This window comes from Neovison vison, chromosome 2 (assembly GCF_020171115.1).
Source record: "Neovison vison isolate M4711 chromosome 2, ASM_NN_V1, whole genome shotgun sequence".
Lineage (NCBI taxonomy): Eukaryota > Metazoa > Chordata > Mammalia > Carnivora > Mustelidae > Neogale > Neogale vison.
The window spans coordinates 232475972-232495573 of NC_058092.1; the positions used below are offsets into that span (position 1 = coordinate 232475972).

A 19602-nucleotide genomic window follows, 5' to 3' on the forward strand; every position below is an offset into this window, starting at 1 on the left:
TATTATTTAGAAGTATTTTTCTTTAATTTTCTAAAGAGGTGGTGATATTTTCATTAGTCTATTTACTGTCTTCTTGTTGAATTGTATGTTGGTGAGAGCATCATGGTTTGACTCCTATTCTCTGGAACTGGCTGAGATTTCCCTTAGAGCCCAGAGCATGTCAATTTTTGGAAATGCTCCGGGGGGGGGGGTGCACCTGGGTAGCTCAGTGGGTTAAAGCCTCTGCCTTCGGCTCAGGTCATGATCCCAGGGTCTTGGAATCAAGCCCCACGTCGGGCTCTCTGCTTGGCAGGAAGCCTGCTTCCCCCTATCTCTGCCTGCCTCTCTGCCTGCTTGTGGTCTTTGTCTGTCAAATAAATAAATAAAATCTTAAAAAAAAAAAGAAAATGTTGCAGGGAATATTCAGGAAAATATATTATTATCTACCTAGTGGTTGTAGACTTCTTATAGATCCCTATGTCAATTTGTTGACTGCTTTTCAAGTCTTTATCTTTGCGGACTTCTTATCTAACATAACCACAACTGGAAAAAGTGTTGGTGGTAGAGGATCTGTGTAATTCCCCATGTGTTTCCCAAAGATGACAAGCTCAGAAAGCTAAATTCTAGTCTTAAAGCAAAGACTGATATCCAAGGACTTTCTCTAAGCTGAAGAATTCCTTATTTCTCTTAGCCTCGGGGCCAAGAACGTTAGCAACCATATTCTAATTCTGGTCCAAGAGTTCCCAAATGATAACATCACTTGAATTCTCAGCCTTACCAGACGTCATCAGTACATTTGTTTGAGAAAAAAGTGTGTATGGGGATGGGGAGGATTGTATAGGATGGAACTGGGAAATGAGAGAGAATACAGAAGACACAGGGGCCCTGAACCCTTTATCCCCCATAAGCTACCCATGGGTTCCCTAGCCTCACCACAGACACTGCCACTGTCTGTCTACATCACTTGACTGGTTGCTTCCTGAGGGCCTGGATAACATCATCCTATGCCTTCCTAAATGAGGCAACCATGCTGGCCTTCCTCCAGTAAGTGGTGCCTGCCCATAGGGTGGACTAGAGCCCCAGGACAGAGCAGGGGAATTGCCTTCTATCCATTCATCATTTCTCCCTTGGTTCCTCAGGGACAGAAGCTAGTTATTTTTATTTTTGTTTTCTTGAGCTTGCAATGTGCTTGCCTAAAATATAGCATTTTCCAGCTTTCAGGAAGCCACAGTGGGTTGAGAGCATGTTTTGATTAAATTCTTGCCAATGAGATTGAAGTCTAAGTATGATGGAGGAAATTAAGGAATGATTCTTAAAATTAACTGAATTGTCTAAGAGGAGGATCTTCTGTATTCTTTTTTCTTTTTTGTTGTTTCTTAACGCCATTTTTTGTTTGTTTGTTTCTTAACTCTGGCTCTCCTCTTCCTTCACAGCCATGATAGCTGGAGCACCCACCGCCATCTTGGATTTAGATCTTGAGAGTGGAAGTCATACACTAACATGGTGGAAGCAGAAAGATAGATGAGTCTTTGGTTCCTGATGTTCACAGGGCTTCTGTCTGGCTGGGCTTCTATCCTCTGCCTTTAGGGTCCTTCTATGTGAAAATAAATAAACAAACTTGTCCCTCATTAAGCTGCTGTCATTTTGGATTTTTCCATTGTTCCCACTGAATCTAACCCTAACTCATGTAAGCAATCAAGGCAGCCCTCCTGAAGGACATATACAATCAGAGGTCAGGGGTAAAGAGATAGATGACAAAGGGAAGGGAAGGCCATAAAAGGCATGCAAAATTTTGTGAAAATTCTTTCTCCCACAATACACTCTTTGGAAAAGAAGACTGGAAAATTTGAGGGAAGCATTTCTGACTCAACGCATTTCTTTTCTTTCCAAAGAAGCATGACGTGTAATGATCCATGAGGACTTACTGAAATAAAATTAAGGTGTCTCAAGCAATCAGTAAGGTCTAAGGACAATTTCATAGCAATTCCATAGCATGGCCGAAGCTGAGAGTAATATGGACAGTAATATGGCAGGGTTTTTGGCTTTTCTTTGTTGTTGTTGTTTTTAAAGCCCTGTGTGGTTGTAAAGAGACCTAATTCAATGATTTCTCTTTTATGAAGACTATCTGCAAATATCAACTTTAAAGGTAGTTATTATCTAGCACACTTCCCCGCTTTGGGAGAAAACATGAAAGGGAAAAAAAAATGGTTTTGTCTTGTTCTTAAATGTCAGATCTTCCACAAATACCAGCGGGTGTTAACTTTGGCCTTCCACTGCTCTGCAAATGATGGGGTATTTTTACTCACCGTGGCATTTTCAGACAGAAACCACTCAGGGATTGCAATATAGTGATTGGGAACTTTCCTTGGAATGTTCTGTCGGTCCTCTGCCTCCCAGAGCAGTGTGTTTAAGTCGGGGAAGTTGTTGTTGATGTCGATGCCATCATGGGTCCAGCGCCCCAGGGACCAGCCACCCAGCTCCGAGCCCTGGGAGACAATTCCAAGCATGAGGGACCCACAGGCTTCCAGACTTCTCCCACACAAGACGTCCCTCTCTCCAGACCCACTATCCCCACCTGGGTGTGTCTCTAAACCTCACAGGACCTCCAGCCCAAAGACGGCCCCCAAGAGAGAACAATGAAGCACCCTCTAGTCCTACCACTTCTAGTAGGTGGGGGGCAATACTGCCAAATCACCCCAAGAAGGAAGGCAGAGCCTCATCCCAACCACACGGCAGTGTTCAAGAAGAATTACAACCCTTCCCCCCCACCCTCTCACCCCCTTAGAACTTCTAGACTGGTCAGATAAAACTCTGAGTAGGAATGAATCCAAGAGTCCAACACTGCAAATTAACCACCACCGTGTTAACACAGTCTCCCGGCCATGCCCACGAGTCTGGCTTGCAAACCCTTGACCAGTGGACCTTACAAATCAGGCACCAAAACTCCCTAACCAACTCGGTGCCCATAAACACAACCCCAATTCTGTTTTATCAGGCATACATGTGACAGGTACCAAGTACAGTCTTACACTTTATTCCCAAATAATACTAATAACAGTCCATCCACAACGTAACCTGCACAAAGTCTACGCCACTAGAACATGAAATGTAAACGATCTCTCAGAATAACAAGAACAGCTCTCCTTGGAGCACGGAGAGCATGACAGGCCGCAGATGTACTGAGGATCTGCCTTGATGGTGCCTCCTCCAGGTTCAGCGTTCTTTTTATTCTCTTCTACTGAATTATTCCCTCGTGTTCACTTTTTCCAGTGTGTTGGCCTGTCTACCTCTCAGGTGCCCACGATTGCCAATTCCTGCTTTGCACCTTTCGGGAACCCCAGGAGTTTCCCTGCCCCGCGGAGAGACACTGAAAGGGAAGCCAGGACACGGAAGGGAAATTGACTCATGGCCCAGCGGGCTCTGTGCTGGGGACCTAGCGGCTGCCCCAGCCAACAGGGGGCGGCATCATTACCCCTGCGTAGGCCTTCTCGTAGCCATCGGGGTTGAGGGACGGAAGGATGTGAATCCGGGTCTCCTCCACCAGGCGGACGATGCGTGCGTTGCCGGCCAAGTACTCTTGGCACAGGAACTGCATGAGCAACAGCGTCAGCTCCCGGCCCAGCACCTCGTTGCCGTGGGCCCCTGCGATGTAGTGGAACTCCGGCTCGCCTTTACTCGAGGACGGGAAAAAAATACAGTCCATATTGGCGCTTCTAGCAGAACAGCCCTTACCATTTAGGATTAAAAAGATCTCTGAGTAATAGCAACTTACAGTTTTACCCCATCTCGTCTTACAAATGGGCCCCCCAAGTTCTATCACTACATTTTTTAGAATTCCCCATTAGGTACGTAAGAAAATGTGTAGAAAACTCATAGATGATACCAGCCCCTGGGTAATCATATTTATTCTTATTTAGCAAGAAGGGAGAAAGTGATACAGTGCGTAAGGTTGAAAATTCACAAATTAAACACAAGACAGGGCGATTATTTTTCTCTTTGGGGAGGCAATCGTTCTTCTCCAAAAAAGGTCCTATTAAATCATAAAGGAGATAGAGATGGAGAAACAGAAGCAGAAAACAGACCAGCAGGGGACATCGGCACTGAGGCAATTTTGTAAGGGGGCTGCCTTTGAGTTCCTCTTCTTCTCAGCTCACTTTCTCCAATGCGGGGGCTTATCAGAGCCCAGCATAGGCTGACCATACTTGTTCTCTCACTGGCAAAGCAACTACTTTTAAGGAAATGTAATTTTATCTGCAGATCCAGTCCTTATACTTTCGAAGGAACTCCTAAGAGGAACTCCTGAAATACTGATGAATTTAGAGCTAAATGAAGCAGGCAAACCTCAGACTTAAGTAGAGGGGGATTTCTAAAGGACTTGCAGATTTACCAAAAAGAAAACTGGAGAAGCCAGGATTCTCTGACCCAGAGAATCCAGGTTCCAGAGTGACTGAAGGAGAAATGCCTGAAGACAGGAAATGCTCAAATTGGAATTAAATTAAAATAAAAAATTAAGGAACCTCCCTCTAATTTAAGTCATTAATAACGTAAGTCCAGAATTTTCTTCTATAAAAGGATTCAGTCCTAACCACCTTTGGCCACTTTTTTCTTTGGTCAGTGTGACCGGCCTCAGAGCTGGAGAACAGAATGAAACATGGTTCACTTGGAGAAAAGGAAGGTATGACTCCCTTAAATAAGTCAACAGCCTCTAATACAGAACCCAAGTTTGTGATTTGCAGACTCTGTGTGTTAAAGTGGCATGTGGACGGCTCCCCGCCTGTTCCATGAGTGTTCTCACGGAGGTGAGCCATCTCCTGGTCCTTTAAGAAGCAAACAGACATGGAGGGACAGGTGCATCACAGTGGGGCAACCTCACCAACTTCATGCTCGCCAGGGTGATCCGTGATCTCCACGGCATACAGCTTCAGCCCCTGGTGGCTCTTGCCAATGTTGTAAATTCTGGTGATGTTGGGGCACATTTCGTTCACGGCCTTCATCAGCTGAAAAACAAAACAGCGTTAGGGCTCTGAGCAGTGGTGGCTAGATGCTAAAGGAGCCGAGCTCCCCAGACCGCTACCTGCTGTTCCCCTCCCACAGCCTCCCTGCATGCCCTCACCCTCCCCAAACACCAGCGCCATCCCCTCTGCCTGGAATGTTCTCCTCAGGTTGTAACTCTCACCTCCCTTGGCTATGGTTTCCCCTTTGTACTGGGGTTTCTTGTTTTTTTGTTGTTGTTGTTTTTGTTTTTTGTCTCCTCACTAGACTACAGATCCTTTAAAGGACACACTGAGCCTTCGATCCCTATAACCCTGCCTAAATAAACATTTATTACTGAATATCCATTTTTTCTCATCATTTGGTGAGCATCTATGATGTGTCAGGCTGAGGGAAGGCATGGCTCCCATCCTACTGGAGCTCACAGAGCTGCAACAAAGGGGAGTCACTGGATGGCCCAATCCACTGACGTTAAGTAACGGGGTACAGGGAAGCCATGATAACAGGAGGTCGTGTGGTGAAAAGGTGGAGAAAGCAGGCTTTGATGAGGAAGAGAAATTAGATGTGTGTCATTTCCTGAATTTTGCGTTTAAAGTTGAGCTTGCTAGACAGACAGCCTCAGTCTGAGGGGGTGAGAGGAGCTGCCAGAGGGGGGAAGGGGGACACTGTTAGTCACAGGAGCACAGGCTGCCCTTGAGAGGAAGGGACAGCTGACTACAAGGGCTGGTCATCCACAACAGGGCACAAGCAGAAACCCACCATCACTGGGGAGACAGCATGTGAGGGAAACGTGGCTTCTGTACCCATCACTGAGGGGGACACGCACATGCTGCAGGGTTGAAGTGGGACCTTGTGCCTCGCACCACAACTTCCCAAGGGACATAGTGACAATGTCACTAATAATGTCAACAATCGCATTAGCCACACAGTCTATTTCTTCCCTGACTTCCTCGTCATGACTGCCAGGTGAAGTAAGTAAGGCAGAGTATTGCCCCCATTCTACAGATACGGAGACGGAGGCTCAGAGAACCACCGAGGGATTTACCCAGGGTCACCCAGCGGGTGCCAGGTGCTTTGGACTCAGGGATCTTCTCTGACCCTGCAGGTGCGGCAAAGCAACGAACACCAGCCCATCTTGGCTGCCTTTTCTGTCAGTGGCACGCCATGACCATTCTGAAGATGGCCGCAGCGCACTCACCCTCTGCCTTGGGGTCCCGTATGCTAGTCCCTACGAACTCCAGCCATCATCACCTCCCAGCATCAGCCTCACCAGAAGGCCCAACGCCTTGGTTGGGATCAATGACCAGTTCTATAGACACCACCGCTCGAGTCATCTTTAACTAGGCAATAAACACAACTGTCCTGCACACAGCCTGACTGTCCCTTGATACCCACCTCCCCCTCCCCCGAGTCAGCTGTGGGAGCAACACACCACCTGCATTTTTCGAGATCAGGATGTTGACACTGGAGAACAAGCTCCACCTTCTGTCGGATGCACACTTAGCCATGGAGACATCTCTCTGTATAGGACGGCCTCAGCCATGACACACAGTCCCCTCCTCATACCCCAGCCACCCTAGCATTTCCCTCCCGGCCACATTACCTCTTCGTGCTGTGGTGTCACGAGCACCTTTACACATGAGAACGACACAAACATTTGAGAGGTCTCTGTTATGAAGATTCTTTACAGTTCTCCCTGCACAGAGAGAAATCCTCTCTGAAATGCCAGGAAGGGTTTCCCCAAGGGCCACCAGCCCTGTCAAAGACCTGGCTGGTGATCCACCTTGCTTATTCCTGAAAGGAGCCTAAGACGTCTTACTGGAGTTGCGGTCTTGATGGTTAAAGTGACAGTAAGGACTAGAACTTCTTCCTGGCCTCAGAGCATGCATTCTTTGCCGAGGGTGGGGGGCAACATCACCCCCTCAGAGGTGAGAACTGGTTGTCTGGGGCTAACGGTCTCACACATCACAATGCTTTGTGGCCCTCCAAAGCTCAGCCCTACCCAATAAAATCTTACTCGTTAATATTTAATATAATGGGTTAAGAAATTATAAGAATGTATGAATTTATAATAAATAATTAAAAACAATTAATTGTTAATATTTAATATAATGAGTTTAAAAATGATAAGAATTAATAAGAATTAAGAAAGTGTCTAAAAAGCCTCCTGGAGGGAGGAGGTGATAATGGAACCAGGTGAGAATGATCACCCATAGAGCACCTGGGTTTGCAGGGTCTGAGTCCCATTGAGACTCTGATTCCCCATCCTGGAGACAGGAATACACTTTGCCAACCTCGTGTCTACTGAACCCTCGGTTCTGTTGCTTCCCTGCCCTTCTGCAGGAGAGAGAAACAGAGCCCTCTTCTCTAGCAATTCAGCTTCCAGTAATATACATCCTGCATAAAGGATGCTATGATGACAGGCATGACGGCACTTGCTGTGGTGCTTCACCCTCTCCCCGGGAGCACAGAGCCCAGAGATGTCCCAGCGCTCCAGGGCAAGAAAGCAGCGGGGAAGAGCATACTCCAACCACTCCCTGGAACCTTCTGCAGCAGCATGATCCCAACTGTGGGGATAGCATGGGAAATGGCTCGTGATCCAATATTAACTGAAGAACGCAGGGCAAAATTAGCCCCATCCTCTCATCAAAACTGAACGAATTCTGCAAATGCCGAGACAAATCCTGGACCGGAATGGGGGAAAATGCAAATGGCTGATTCTTGAGGGCGGTGGGCTCAGGGAAGATGGACCTTAGATTTTGGGTTTGCATTTGATGTTGGCACAATATTGTTTCTCCAATGAATTAAAAGGTTTTTAAAAAGGGTGGGGAGAAGAAAAAAAAAAAGTCCCCTTTTAGTCATCTGCTTGGGAAACAGGCACTGTATCTGGTCCCGTGGAAGAGGACTCCCAGAGGGCGGGAGGGAGAATGGCGGTAGGAGGCACTCCCGGGGTGAGGAGGTGGGCTTGTCCAGGTCCACCGGCGGGCTGCCCTGCCCTGGCTTCTTGCCACCATCAACCACGCTCCCGGGCAGGCTCAGCCACAGCCCCTGACCCACCTTCACTGACCTGGAAATCAGTGGACCTCGCTGGCTGCCTTCAACCCACGTCTGCATCATAGCCCGCTTCGTAGCCAGCCAACCTGGACGGGCAGAGCATTTCTCCCTGACGGCACATGCCCAACACCAAGGTGAAATCATGAACCTTTTCCTCAAAACCACTTATTTTCCTCCCTTTGCGGACAGTACCCCACCCTCCTCAGAAGCCTGCCAGACCCCTCCCTTTCTCCAAACTCATTCCAACAGGAGACCTAGGACTAGCCAGTCCTCCTCAGAGCTGCCTGTCCCTCATCCCTCTTCAGGCCTGCTGGCCCCTCTCTTGGGGACCATGTTCATACCCACCAGTCTGCTCCCCACATGCCTTCCAGATGGATCTCCCCAAAACACTGCTGTGCCACATAAAATCTTCCTCTGGTTCTATGCTATACAAAAGCCTCTCCCAGCACTCAGGCAAGCCTCCTCTCCTGGCAGACTGATGCAGAAGCATGCCGCTCTGCGCCTACCTCCAGCCCTTTGCTCTGGCTGCCTGGGGTGCCCTCCCTTCTGTCTCCGCCTGTCCAAGGCTGGCCAAAGGCCCCGGACCACAGCAGACCCCATCTGCAACCAAAGCCCTTCCCCACCAAGCCAACCGGGTCAGTCACTTTTTCTTCCTATCCCCCAGCTGCCTCCCTGGAAGGACCTCCAATGTACATATGTGTCTTGTACACACTACAGAGCAACACAGCCTCTGCCTTCAGGGTCCCAAAGGAAGGAGATGCATATAGACAAAGAGGTGACACGGCATTGAGAAACAGTGACACTTGCCACGGAGGCAGGGGCATTCCTGGAGGGGCGGCCTCACTCTGCCTAGGAGCAACACCAGTGTCGTGCAACCTGCTCATTGCCCTGCCCTCCCCTCCCCTCCCCTTCCCAGCGCCTTCAAAGCCAGTGCTCTAGAAATACTTCCTGCACATATTCTCAGCACTTCCCATGCAATATGTTTTTCTATTTTCTCTCTTCTCTTCCTGCTCCGCTGCTGTTTCTCTCTCTCTCTCTCTCTCTCTCTTTTTTGTTTGTTGGAAATGTCTCTCTCAATACTAGGATAAACTAACATTTTTTTTTTTCTGAAGTAGAAAGATTTCTATAGTAACCCAGTAGACTCCATACGGGGAATTGCTAAAAATGCTGGCTCCTTTTTCATCCCCAGGAGCCAGGAATCCAAATGGCAAATCAATTCCGGCTTGAACACCCTTCAGGACTGAGAGATGTTCCCCAGAGTGGTTTCCAGCTGAGGGCTGTGGAGCCCTGGGGTCACCCACCATCCATCACCTGCAGGAGCCTCACTGACCATTCCAAGTGTCCCCTTGGCTCTCCATGACCAGGTGATGGTCAGCACAGCTGCCCACGGGCACGAAGTACATTCCACTAGCTCTCCTCTTCTGGAAAGATCCCGATTTTCTACCTGGAGCAACTCTTTACAGATACCAGCTACCCAGAGTCTCGGTGCAGTAGCTCATTTTAAATGCATGTAGATTCATTGCTTCTGACATTAATTGCACCAGCAGAGTGGATATTTGCCTAGTTTCTGGGCTCGCAAAGAAACCCTGACACGTGCAGTGAGCAAAGCTGTGTTAACCCGCAAGTGCTCCGCGCCGTGGCAGGGTGGGCAGAGTCTTGTGAATGCCGGTGATTCACAGACCTCAGGGCCACACACAGCGTCCCAACTTCTGAAGAGCAAGACAGCAAGACCATATCTTTTGCGGGTCCCACCTCTAAATCTAGGCTGGCAGGTGTCTGGAAGCTCTGGGTGAGTGTTTCAAATTCAATGCCATTGAGACAAACTGGGTTTGTCGATTCCCTGGGGTGAGGCGGAGAGGCCTCTGGGCTCATTGCTCCGACCTCGGGACGGTGTGACTTGGACTGGGCGGCAGGCTCCTTCTCTCGGCACCCACCAGCCCTTGCTTTGAGCCTCGCTAATTTGCCATTGGTGAATCCCTGTTCTGTAAATGTATTCATGAGGATATGTCCCCGTTCTGTCTCTTCAAACAGATTCTCAGGTATCCAAGGATTTCTCATTCATCAGCCCTCCTTGATCTTCCCTAGCACCATGCCAGAGGCAAAGGCCGGACAGGGTTTCATGGGCAAAGCACTCAGCAAGGGCCCTGCTCTTTCATCTTGTCCTAATTAACGGCTGGTCCCTTCTCCCTTCTGGGCCCAGCATGCAAACACCGTCCACGGCTCGGAATTACTTGGTTTCTGTAACTAAATCTGGGGATAATCTCAGCTGGGACGGACTTTTGCTCTGAATGGCGCGAAGGCACTGAGCTCTGTAAAGGTATGGGGCAGTAGCTCAGAACACTGGCCATACATTAGAAACACAAGGAGACCTGTTAAATATTTAGACCACTGGGCCCTTCTCCTAAGGATTCTTTTTAAAAAGTGGCTTGAGGGGCACCTGGGTGGCTCAGTGGGTTAAAGCCTCTGCCTTCGGCTCAGGTCATGATCCCAGGGGCCTGGGATGGAGCCCCACATCAGGCTCTCTGCTCAGCGGGGAGTCTTTTTTCCTCCTCTCTCTCTGCCTGCCTCTCTGCCTACTTGTGATCTCTGTCAAATAAACAAATAAAATCTTTAAAAAAAAAAAGTGGCTTGAGGTGGGGTTCAAGCACAGGTGTTTTTCCAAATTTCCCCAGGTGATTCCGTGATAGAACCAAGATGGAGAATCAGAGAGTGAATAACAAGGGGGCAGAGCTCTAGCTTTCCTCAGTGACCAGGCTTCCCCATCAGTAAGGTCAGGAAATAGTTCCTGCCCTCCGGGGCCTGTCCGGAGGGCTGACCACATTGTTGCAGGTCAACTGCTAACACAGTAAATTAACGTGGGTCCTACGTGAAGGCTTCCGGCTGTTATTTTTATCAGTGGTGTTCTAGATCCTTTTTCTTCCTTAACTCTGCCTCTGACTAAGTGAGTTATCACTACAAACACACAGTGAGTCTTAAGAACTATTATCAAATCAGAAAAGTCTGGGTCCAGATTCTGTTCCAAGCACTTGCTGGAGAGGGAGCCCTGGTCTGGTCACTGGAAGCCCTGTGAGGCCTTCTCAACGTAGAGACTACAAGCATTCAGGGTGGTTTCAGAGAACCAAAACGATCATCCAGATTCCTCTATCCCAAACACATCACCCTAATCTCTAGAGGGAAAACAAACAACACTGTTCTTCTGGGTACAGGTTATAACGGCCCTGAGAAATCCAGAACTTACCTGGCGCATTTCCTTGTGGCTGTGGTGCTTAAAATCCAGGTCGTCGGTGGTGGTCATTTCATTCCTTCGGTGATAATAGTTGTTTGGATCTGGGGACAGAAATACGGTTTGGAATTCACTCGGGTAATTCGGTTGCTTACGGTGGCTCTGTTAGTTGCCTGATTCGCATGGAGACACGACCCAATCTCCAGCTTCTAACAAGTGCACCGAGGTGAGAGTCAATTTTCAAGAAACATCTCAGGACCCAGAATTAGCCAGTGGTGGAGAGGGACTTGGAGCCAGAATGCCTGGCTCAAATCTCCACTCTTCTATGAAGTGCTGTGTGACCTGGGGTAAGTCCCGGCCGCGGTCTCTGCCTTCAGTGTCTTCACCGGAAACAGGGAAGAAAGGTACTTCCCTCATTGGTTCATGGTTGGTATTAGCTGGAATGATCTATGTGCCTGGCAAACTGTTGGCCATGAATGAATGAATGAATGAATGAATGAATCAGTGAACAAGTATCACAACGGTATACATAAACAGAAACTTCTGGAAGTATAGTGCTTACTACTAGTTACTCATCCAGCATTCAGTCCACTTTCATCCTTCCTAACAGAAACCCTGTGTGGTTTGGGAATCACCCCAGTGCTTCCAGGAGACAGACCTCACATCCCAGCTCAGAGAGCCTGCATGACTCACATCAGTCAAGCAGAGCCCAGCACAGCCTGGTGACTCTTCCTGGTCCAGATGGAAGGGCAGGACTTCAATGGCACAGAGGAGTGACTGAGAATCTCTCCCAAGTAGAGGACAGAGAGAACCCCGCCAGCATCAGGACCTACTTCAAATCATGGGGCTTGTTGAATTCCCTTACTCACTAAGCCGGGGGGCTGGGGTTTCTGTTGTTGGAGTCGGAGACCCCAGTGGGCATGATCAGGTTGTGAAAACTCTGATCACCTATGGGGACTGGGATTCAGGGGTCTAGGACGAGAGGTCTGCTCTTGACTTGATTCTCTTTCCCATATAAATTGACCTTTTCCTTTAATACATGTAAGTAAGCCCTGTTGTTTATATAATTACGAGAACAAAGGATGCTCAGAAGAAAGGACAGGCTGGGGAAGAGGAGGGAGTAGGAGGATAAAGGGGAGGAGCCCTCAGTGGATCTGGAGGTCTTTCCCTGGACCCGACCCACAGCCAGCCCCATGGCATCTCCATCTGGACAATAAAGCCAGAAATCCTTGCCCAAGAATATGCTGCTATAGACACAGGGGGCTCTCCTCACCCAGGCATCCTGTAGGCAAGGCTGGAGCCATAGCAGCTGTGGGTTTGGTTCAAGAGGCTCAAAGGGTTGGGGGGGGTCCAGAGGCAGTGGCAGCGTGCTGGTGGCTCAGCCATGAGCGTGTGCTCCGAGTGGTATCGGGAGCCGCGGGTCCCGATTTCTGCCACCAAAGGTGCTCTTCAGACCAGCTGCCTGTGAGACCAGCCCAGACCTCCTGAATCCGAATCCACAGCAAAAACAATCCCTGCTGAGTCCCCAGGCTAGGAGTCCGAGGGGCGCCGTGTTAAAGTGCTGAGCATGCTGTAGCAGGAGCGAAGCCCAGGACACACCCTGCACGCCGGGGCCACCAACTGGGCTCCGGGCTGTGGCCGCCACAGCCGACCTTGCCAGGGTTCGCCCATTCTCACCTTGAGAACCGAGGCCCCTGTAATGAGCTCAAAATCACACAGACACCCAGATGCCAAAACCCAGATTTTAACATCCGCAAAAGTATCACCTGCCAATAATGCCATGGGAGACAAGGACTGGGCCTGAAGGGAGTGAATGTGAGGCAGAGGCTGCCACTCGGCCCAGGAAAGAGCGGAAGCCGGTCAGGTTTCACACAGCCCCCCCCCCCAGCAGGTTTCTAGCACTTTCCTTCTGGGGGAGTGTGGGCTGACCACACGCAAGCCGCAGTCCCCTGGGTTTCCAAACCTGTATGTTTCAAAGCAAAGGAAAGCATAGTTTTCCCATTAATTTATACTTCATTTACCCATATGATGTTTTCTAAGAGCTACGCAACACTCCCCAAGCCCCAGCGGCCTCTTTCCAAAACTCTTTAAAGCCCCTTTGTCTTCAAAGTTATACCTTCAAGGTTCTCAAAAAGGATTGAAGTAGAACTCAGAACTGTAAGTACAAAGGAGCTCCACGTTTGGCAACATTCCGCCTTACTTAAGACTAGTCAGTTTGCCTCAGGACAAGGGTACACGTTCCGGAGCGGTCTCGAAACCACGGATCAGTTCTTCTCACAACTTCCCATTGTCCCACATTTTGAGCAAGTAGTTGTTTGTCAATGGATTCTGATTGGATCAAGTTTTCCTGAGAACCCATTAAGAGCTCAGTACTACCGGTGAAGTGAATAGGTAAAGCAAGGAGTAAGACCCAAGTCTGGCCCTCTTGGGGCCCCGAGTCTGCAGTCCCAACCAGTTAGTCAAACTACTGGCACCTTCTTCTTTCTGTGGGCGGAAGATTCCCCTTTCCTGTGGGGAATCCATTCCAGATGTTTCAGATAAAATTGCTGTGCCCCGCATGCCCCGTTTTGCACCGTTGTGACCAGGGCCCAGCCATAAAACACGTGTCCTCTATCCACTGTCGCTGGCTCGGAGGTGATCCCAAGACCCTCGGAGCCAAGCTGGGAAGGAATCAGAAGACTTTCCTCCCAGAGCTATAGGGGGAGAGTTTCCTGTTGGAGCTCCGTGGACGGTGGGATGAATCTGGGGTATTGATCTCTCCGTCCATGAGACAGACACGGGGGGAGCCCTGATCTCTCCGTCCGTGAGACAGACACGGGGGGAGCCCTGATCTCTCCGTCCATGAGACAGACACGGGGGGAGCCCTGATCTCTCCGTCCATGAGACAGACACGGGGGGAGCCCTGACCCCCTGGGAGGATCCCGACACAGGAGACCTATTCTTGCCTGAAGCCAGAGTCAGAGTCCAAGCCACCCCGGGAATTTTCATGTAAGTGAGCCCCAATCCCTCCCCCTGTAAGCTAATCAGAGTAGGGCTGCTGGCATTGGAAACATAAGTCCTGATTCAGTCTGTGAGGCCTTTATCCTCACAGATGGAGCTTGGGAGAATCAGTCTCCTACTTCCCTTCGAGTGTGTGGTTTCACACGTCATATGGGCTGAACACCCATATCTAACATCCGGAAGCTCATTGCTTCCGGAACACCTTCGCTATGCGGACGAACTCCCGACAGGGCGTGTGGAGCCTAAAACCATCCCCCTGACGTTTCTTCTCTTATTCAGCTACTTAAAATCCTGCTCACCCTGAACCTGCCTACAGATTATGCCTTTTGGGGGTTGAATAATGCCCCCCAAAGATACATTGGAGTGCTAGCCCATAGCCCTACCAGATGGGGCCTTATTTGGAGAGAGGGTTTTACAGAGGTCAGCAAGTTAAAATGGGGTGATTCAAGTGGACCCTGACCCATTTGCCTGGTGTCTCTAGCAAGGGGTGTGCAGACACAGAGGTAGGCACGTGGGGAGAAGGTTCTGTGGGACTGAGGGCACAGATGGAGTGAGGCGTCTACAAGATAGGGAACCCAAAGACTGCCAGATGACTCCCCAGAAGCTGGGGTAGAGACGGCAGCAGGTTCCCCCTTCCAGCCTCCGAAGGACCGGCCCTGCTGACTCCTTGATCTAGGTAGGACTTCTAGCCTCCAGGACTGAGACAGTAACTCTCTATTATTCCAAACCACCTAGGTCTGGGCAGTCTTTATGGCAGCCCGAGGAGACTGCTAATAGCCAGGACATTCCTACCTCCTCACCGCTGTGGACACCTGCTCTTCCCATCCCCACACACACGCCAGCTCACTCCATGGGGCTCTTTTCATGACAACAGTGATAATTCCAGGCCAAAACGCATTCCTGGAAATCCAGGGTAGGGGGATCAAGGTTCTCAGACTGTTGTGCTTTGCTGTTTGCTTGCTTTGGGGACCTTGCCTGACAGGAGCGGGCGCTCAGCAGGGAGCGGAGAGGCTATCTTTAATAGAAAGGAGAATCCCATGCAATTCGGAATCACTGGGCTCACGATGCCTTTGCCATTCCTCTCCAGGGCAGGCGATCCATAGAGGCAGAGACTAGAGGTCACAGGGATGGCGGAGGGGATCGGGAAGGGACGACTCGATGGGCCCTGGGTGGGTTTATGGGTCCACGAGGAAATTCAGAAACTGGACAGAGCTGCGCAACACGTCGTGAGTATGCTAAATACCACGGACCCGTATCTTTAAAGTGGTTCAATGGACATTACATGAGAATCACCTTATTTTTTTTTAAAAAGGGCTGCCTGCCTCAGAGTGCTCTTTGAGGACGAGGAGGCCACCGGAGGCTCATTGCCACAGCAGATCTTCCTGTACCTGCCTCGAGGCCAGCCTCGCCCCAAGGAAGTGCCCGCCACTGTGTCCCTGTGACCTCAGCCCCGACACCCCCTGCACATACGCCTGAGTGCAGACGGCCTGGGACCAAATGCAGCCCGCGAACCAATGAGCTGGCCCCTCAATGAAAACAAGTCACCTCCGCCCACAGCCCACTGGACTGTTCTTATGACAAGGTCATGCCAAGAGGAGCCAGGGGAGGGCCAGGAAGCCCCAGCAGAGCCCGTGTTGCTGGCGGGTCATTACCGTCCCTGGAGCCGTCAAACCCAGCACTGCAGGTGGTTCCAAGGGGGGAACAGCACATCACTTGGGCTATTTTCCTTTCACCCCCATTTCCTATAATCTCCCCACACAAATGCTCTGCTGGGCTGCACACAGAAACCCCCAAGCCCTCTGCTCGCTCGGCTGACGCCACTTCTCCAGACAGTCCCGGGGCCAACGTGCAGCCTGAGTGACAGGAGGAACCCTCAGAAGAGACTTTTGTCCAGAGTGCTGATGTTTCTACAGTTCCCCAGCAGTCAAAATGGGGCACTTGCACCAAGAAGAGAAACCGTGGCTTATTGAAAGTCAATAAGGGCACACTGCCCTCAGTCACAGGGAGGACAGTGGCCACCAGCAAGGCTGGATCCCCCCGAAGTGAGCGGGGTTCTCTGGGGGTAAGGATGCCCGACACGCTTCCCTAGTTGCACTGCGAGAGCTCCTGGGGCAGCGAAGGCATCTGTCCTGTCTCCAGATCCCTGGGCCCTGCCTCAGAATAGGCACATCCTATGGGTTTGATGCAGGAATGCACGAGTGAGGAATGAATGAAGGGGTGGACGGGTGGATAGACAGCCCGGTCAAGGGAGGCCTTCTGGTTTCTCGAAAAGTAGAGGTTTATCCCCATCAGTAGGTCCTAAGAGCAGCGCACACAGAGGACACAGAGGACAAAACTAAACCAGGACAAAAAGGAGATATCTTCTCTCTCAAATTCCCACCATCCATGGGGGCTGCTGACCTTAGAAACATACCAAATGGTCTAAGCAAGGGCAGTAGAAGAAGAAAGGAGGGGAAAGTGGGAGAAATGACATTCGTTCCACACTGTGTGAGGGCACTCTGCAAATGGCTCTTGCTGAGCCTTCGGTGGGGGGAGGGGTCTGTGCATCAGGAACAGAAGAGCCGGTGAACCATGGCAGGGAAGGAGAGCAGCCTTCGTGCCTTCCAGGGGAGCAACAGAGTCCTTCTCGTGGAACTCAGGGCTCTGCAAGAGCAGACTCCATCTCGCTGGGATGGGAGAAGAGTAGAGAGTTCCTGGTCTCTATCTAAAAAAGAAACATGTTCAAAGCAAAGAATGGGCAGAACACATGAATAGACACTTCTCCAAAGAAGACATACACATGGCTAACAGACGTATGAAAAAATGTTCATCATCATTAGCCATCAGGGAAATTCAAATCAAAAGCACATTGAGATAGCACCTTATACCAGTCAGAATGGCAAAAACTGACAAGGCAAGAAACAAGTGTTAGAGAGGATGTGGAGAAAGGGGAACCCTCTTACACTGTTGGTGGGAATGCAAGCTGGAGCAGCCACTTTGGAAAACAGGGCAGAGATTCCTCAAAAAGTTAAAAATAGAGCTACCCTACGACCCAGCAATTACACTAGGGTATTTACCCAGAGATACAGATGTAGTGAAAAGATGGGGCAAATACACCCCAATGTTCATAGCAGCAACATCCACAATAGCCCAAATGTGGAAGGAGCTGAGATGCCCTTCAGCAGATGAACGGATAAAGAAGATGTGGTCCATATATACAATGGAATATTACTCAGCCAGCAGAAAGGATGAACACCCACCATTTGCACCTACATGGATGGGACTGGAGGAGATTATGCTGTGAAATAAGTCAAGCAGAGAAAGACAATTATCATACGGTTTCACTTACCTGTGGAACATAAGGAATAGCATGGAGGACATTAGAAGGAGGAAGGCAAAAACGAAGGGGGGTAATCAGAGCGGGAGATGAACCATGAGAGACTATGGACTCCAGGAAACAAACTGAGGGTTTTGGAGCAGAGGGAGATGAGCCCAGTGATGGGTATTAAGCAGGGTATGTATTGCAAGCAGCACTGGGTGTTATACGCAAACAATGAATCATGGAACACTACATCAAAAACTAATGATGTACTGTGTGGTGATTAACATAAATAAATAAATAAGTAAATAGAAAAAAGAAAAAGTAAAAAGAAACAGGTGTTTCAATCCCACTCATTCCCCTCCCCCAACCCGGAAGCCCAAGGGACAGGAAGTCAGAGGAACACGGAGCCAGACAGGAAGTGGGAAGCAGAGGAGAGGTCTAGGCCGAGAGGGCGCGGTCTGGGCAGCATGGCAGCAGTCCACAGATCCCCTTTGCTGGGATGACCAGGAGCCCTAGGGACAGAAATGCTGACTGTCAGGTCTGTGTGGTTCTATGTTACATGCAGCAAAGCCCCATTTTTATCCCCAAACCTCAGCAGGGAGCCCTCATGTGGATCAGCATCTGAGGAGGCTGCTGCTCTCGAATCCAGGGGGAAGGGGGATGATGGCGTGAGCTGACCAGGAGCAGCACTGAGAGAAGGCACGGGAAGCAGGAGGCAGAATGCAACCCCCTGGCAAGGGCAGGAGACCCCTCCAGCTAGCCCCAGAAGAACCGGGGGGCAGGTGAGGAAGGGAGACTCAGGTCCTTCCATAGGTACACGGGGAGAGCCTGGGTTCATCTCACGGGGATGCTTTAGGAAAGGGCAATGCAGGAGTGGAAGGACGTAGTCCCGGTTCCACAGGGAAGCTCGTGTCTCCACTTCAGACGTGAGAAAAGCGAGGCGTGGAGTTCTCCCACAAGTTGCACATGACCACAGGTGCGGGGGGGTGATCGCAGACCGTGAACCTGACCTCACCAGGAACGCATGCCCTTTCTGTCCACCCAGCTTCCCTGAACGGGACATGAATTCTGCTCTCTCTTTTTTTTTTTTTTTTCAGGTCACACAAGGCCCAGGCAAGCAGTAACAACGAAGGCAGCCCGTGGCTGGGTCATAGCCCTTCCTGTGAGCGCTTCTAGTTTCATCCCGAAGAGGCTGAACACATCGCCCTTAGCAAAACAAGACAAAAAAAGGGCCACAGCAACTTCATGTTCCCACGTCTGTCTTTTCAAAACCCAGGCCGGGGCCCAAAATAATGACCAATGCCAGGGCGAGGAGGTACTCAGCCTGTGGCCTTCGTGAAGAAAAGCAGCAAAGCAATTAGACTGACGACGTCCCCTGCAGCTCTGCTGACCCAGCGGAGCCCGTCCGTCCCCTGATTTCTCCGTAGTGATGAGAGGGGGGAGGGGCTGGCTGAACCAGGTCATCAAGGTGGGTGGTGGTCTCACGATTGGAATATGTTCTCAGGGACTTGTGCCTGGGAGGGCATGGGCACGAGGGAAAGGGAAGGAGGGGCAGTGTGTCCAGAGGTCCTGGCCCACCCACGAGAATGATGGTGGGACATCTGACCTTAGCAGCTCCTCTGTGTTGGAGGGAAAAGAGCTCCTGCACCCAGACCTCCTCACGGCTCCTCCCAAGGTTTTGAGCTAACTCCAAGAACCCCAGCCCTGTGCAGATCGAGGGGCAGTTGCTCAGATCCGGTGGCAGGGAAGACGAGGTGGGAGGAGGGGCGCTTTCCCCTGGAAGGTTGGACTCACACCTTCACAGCCCCAGGGCTCACACACACCATCCCCGGCCCTGAAAGTCACTTCCTGGGCCGCTGGGCGTGGTCCTATCGCCCTGTGGGGAAATCGTATGCAGAGCAACAGGGCCCTTTCCAGAAATAGATAGCACACGTGGCAGAATTGTTTACAACAGCAAAAGAGCTGAGAACCACCAACTCTGTGACCTTGAAGTCGGCCAGCAAGTGTCTTAACCTGAACGATTCATTATTTAAAAAATGTATGTTAGGAAGCC

The 19602-nt window shown here is 50.3% G+C and overlaps 1 protein-coding gene across 1 annotated transcript in view; it reads right to left on the minus strand.

The window, feature by feature from the left end:
• The window catches only part of CPXM2 (carboxypeptidase X, M14 family member 2), a 123525-nt gene that overhangs the window by 16365 nt on the left and 87558 nt on the right, over nt 1-19602 (minus strand). The window contains exons 7-10 of the mRNA XM_044240690.1: nt 11264-11352; nt 4853-4976; nt 3452-3648; nt 2286-2465 (exon numbers count right to left, since the gene is read on the minus strand). Of these exons, the coding sequence (XP_044096625.1) occupies nt 2286-2465; nt 3452-3648; nt 4853-4976; nt 11264-11352 (590 nt within the window). The remainder of the gene's footprint in view (nt 1-2285; nt 2466-3451; nt 3649-4852; nt 4977-11263; nt 11353-19602) is intronic.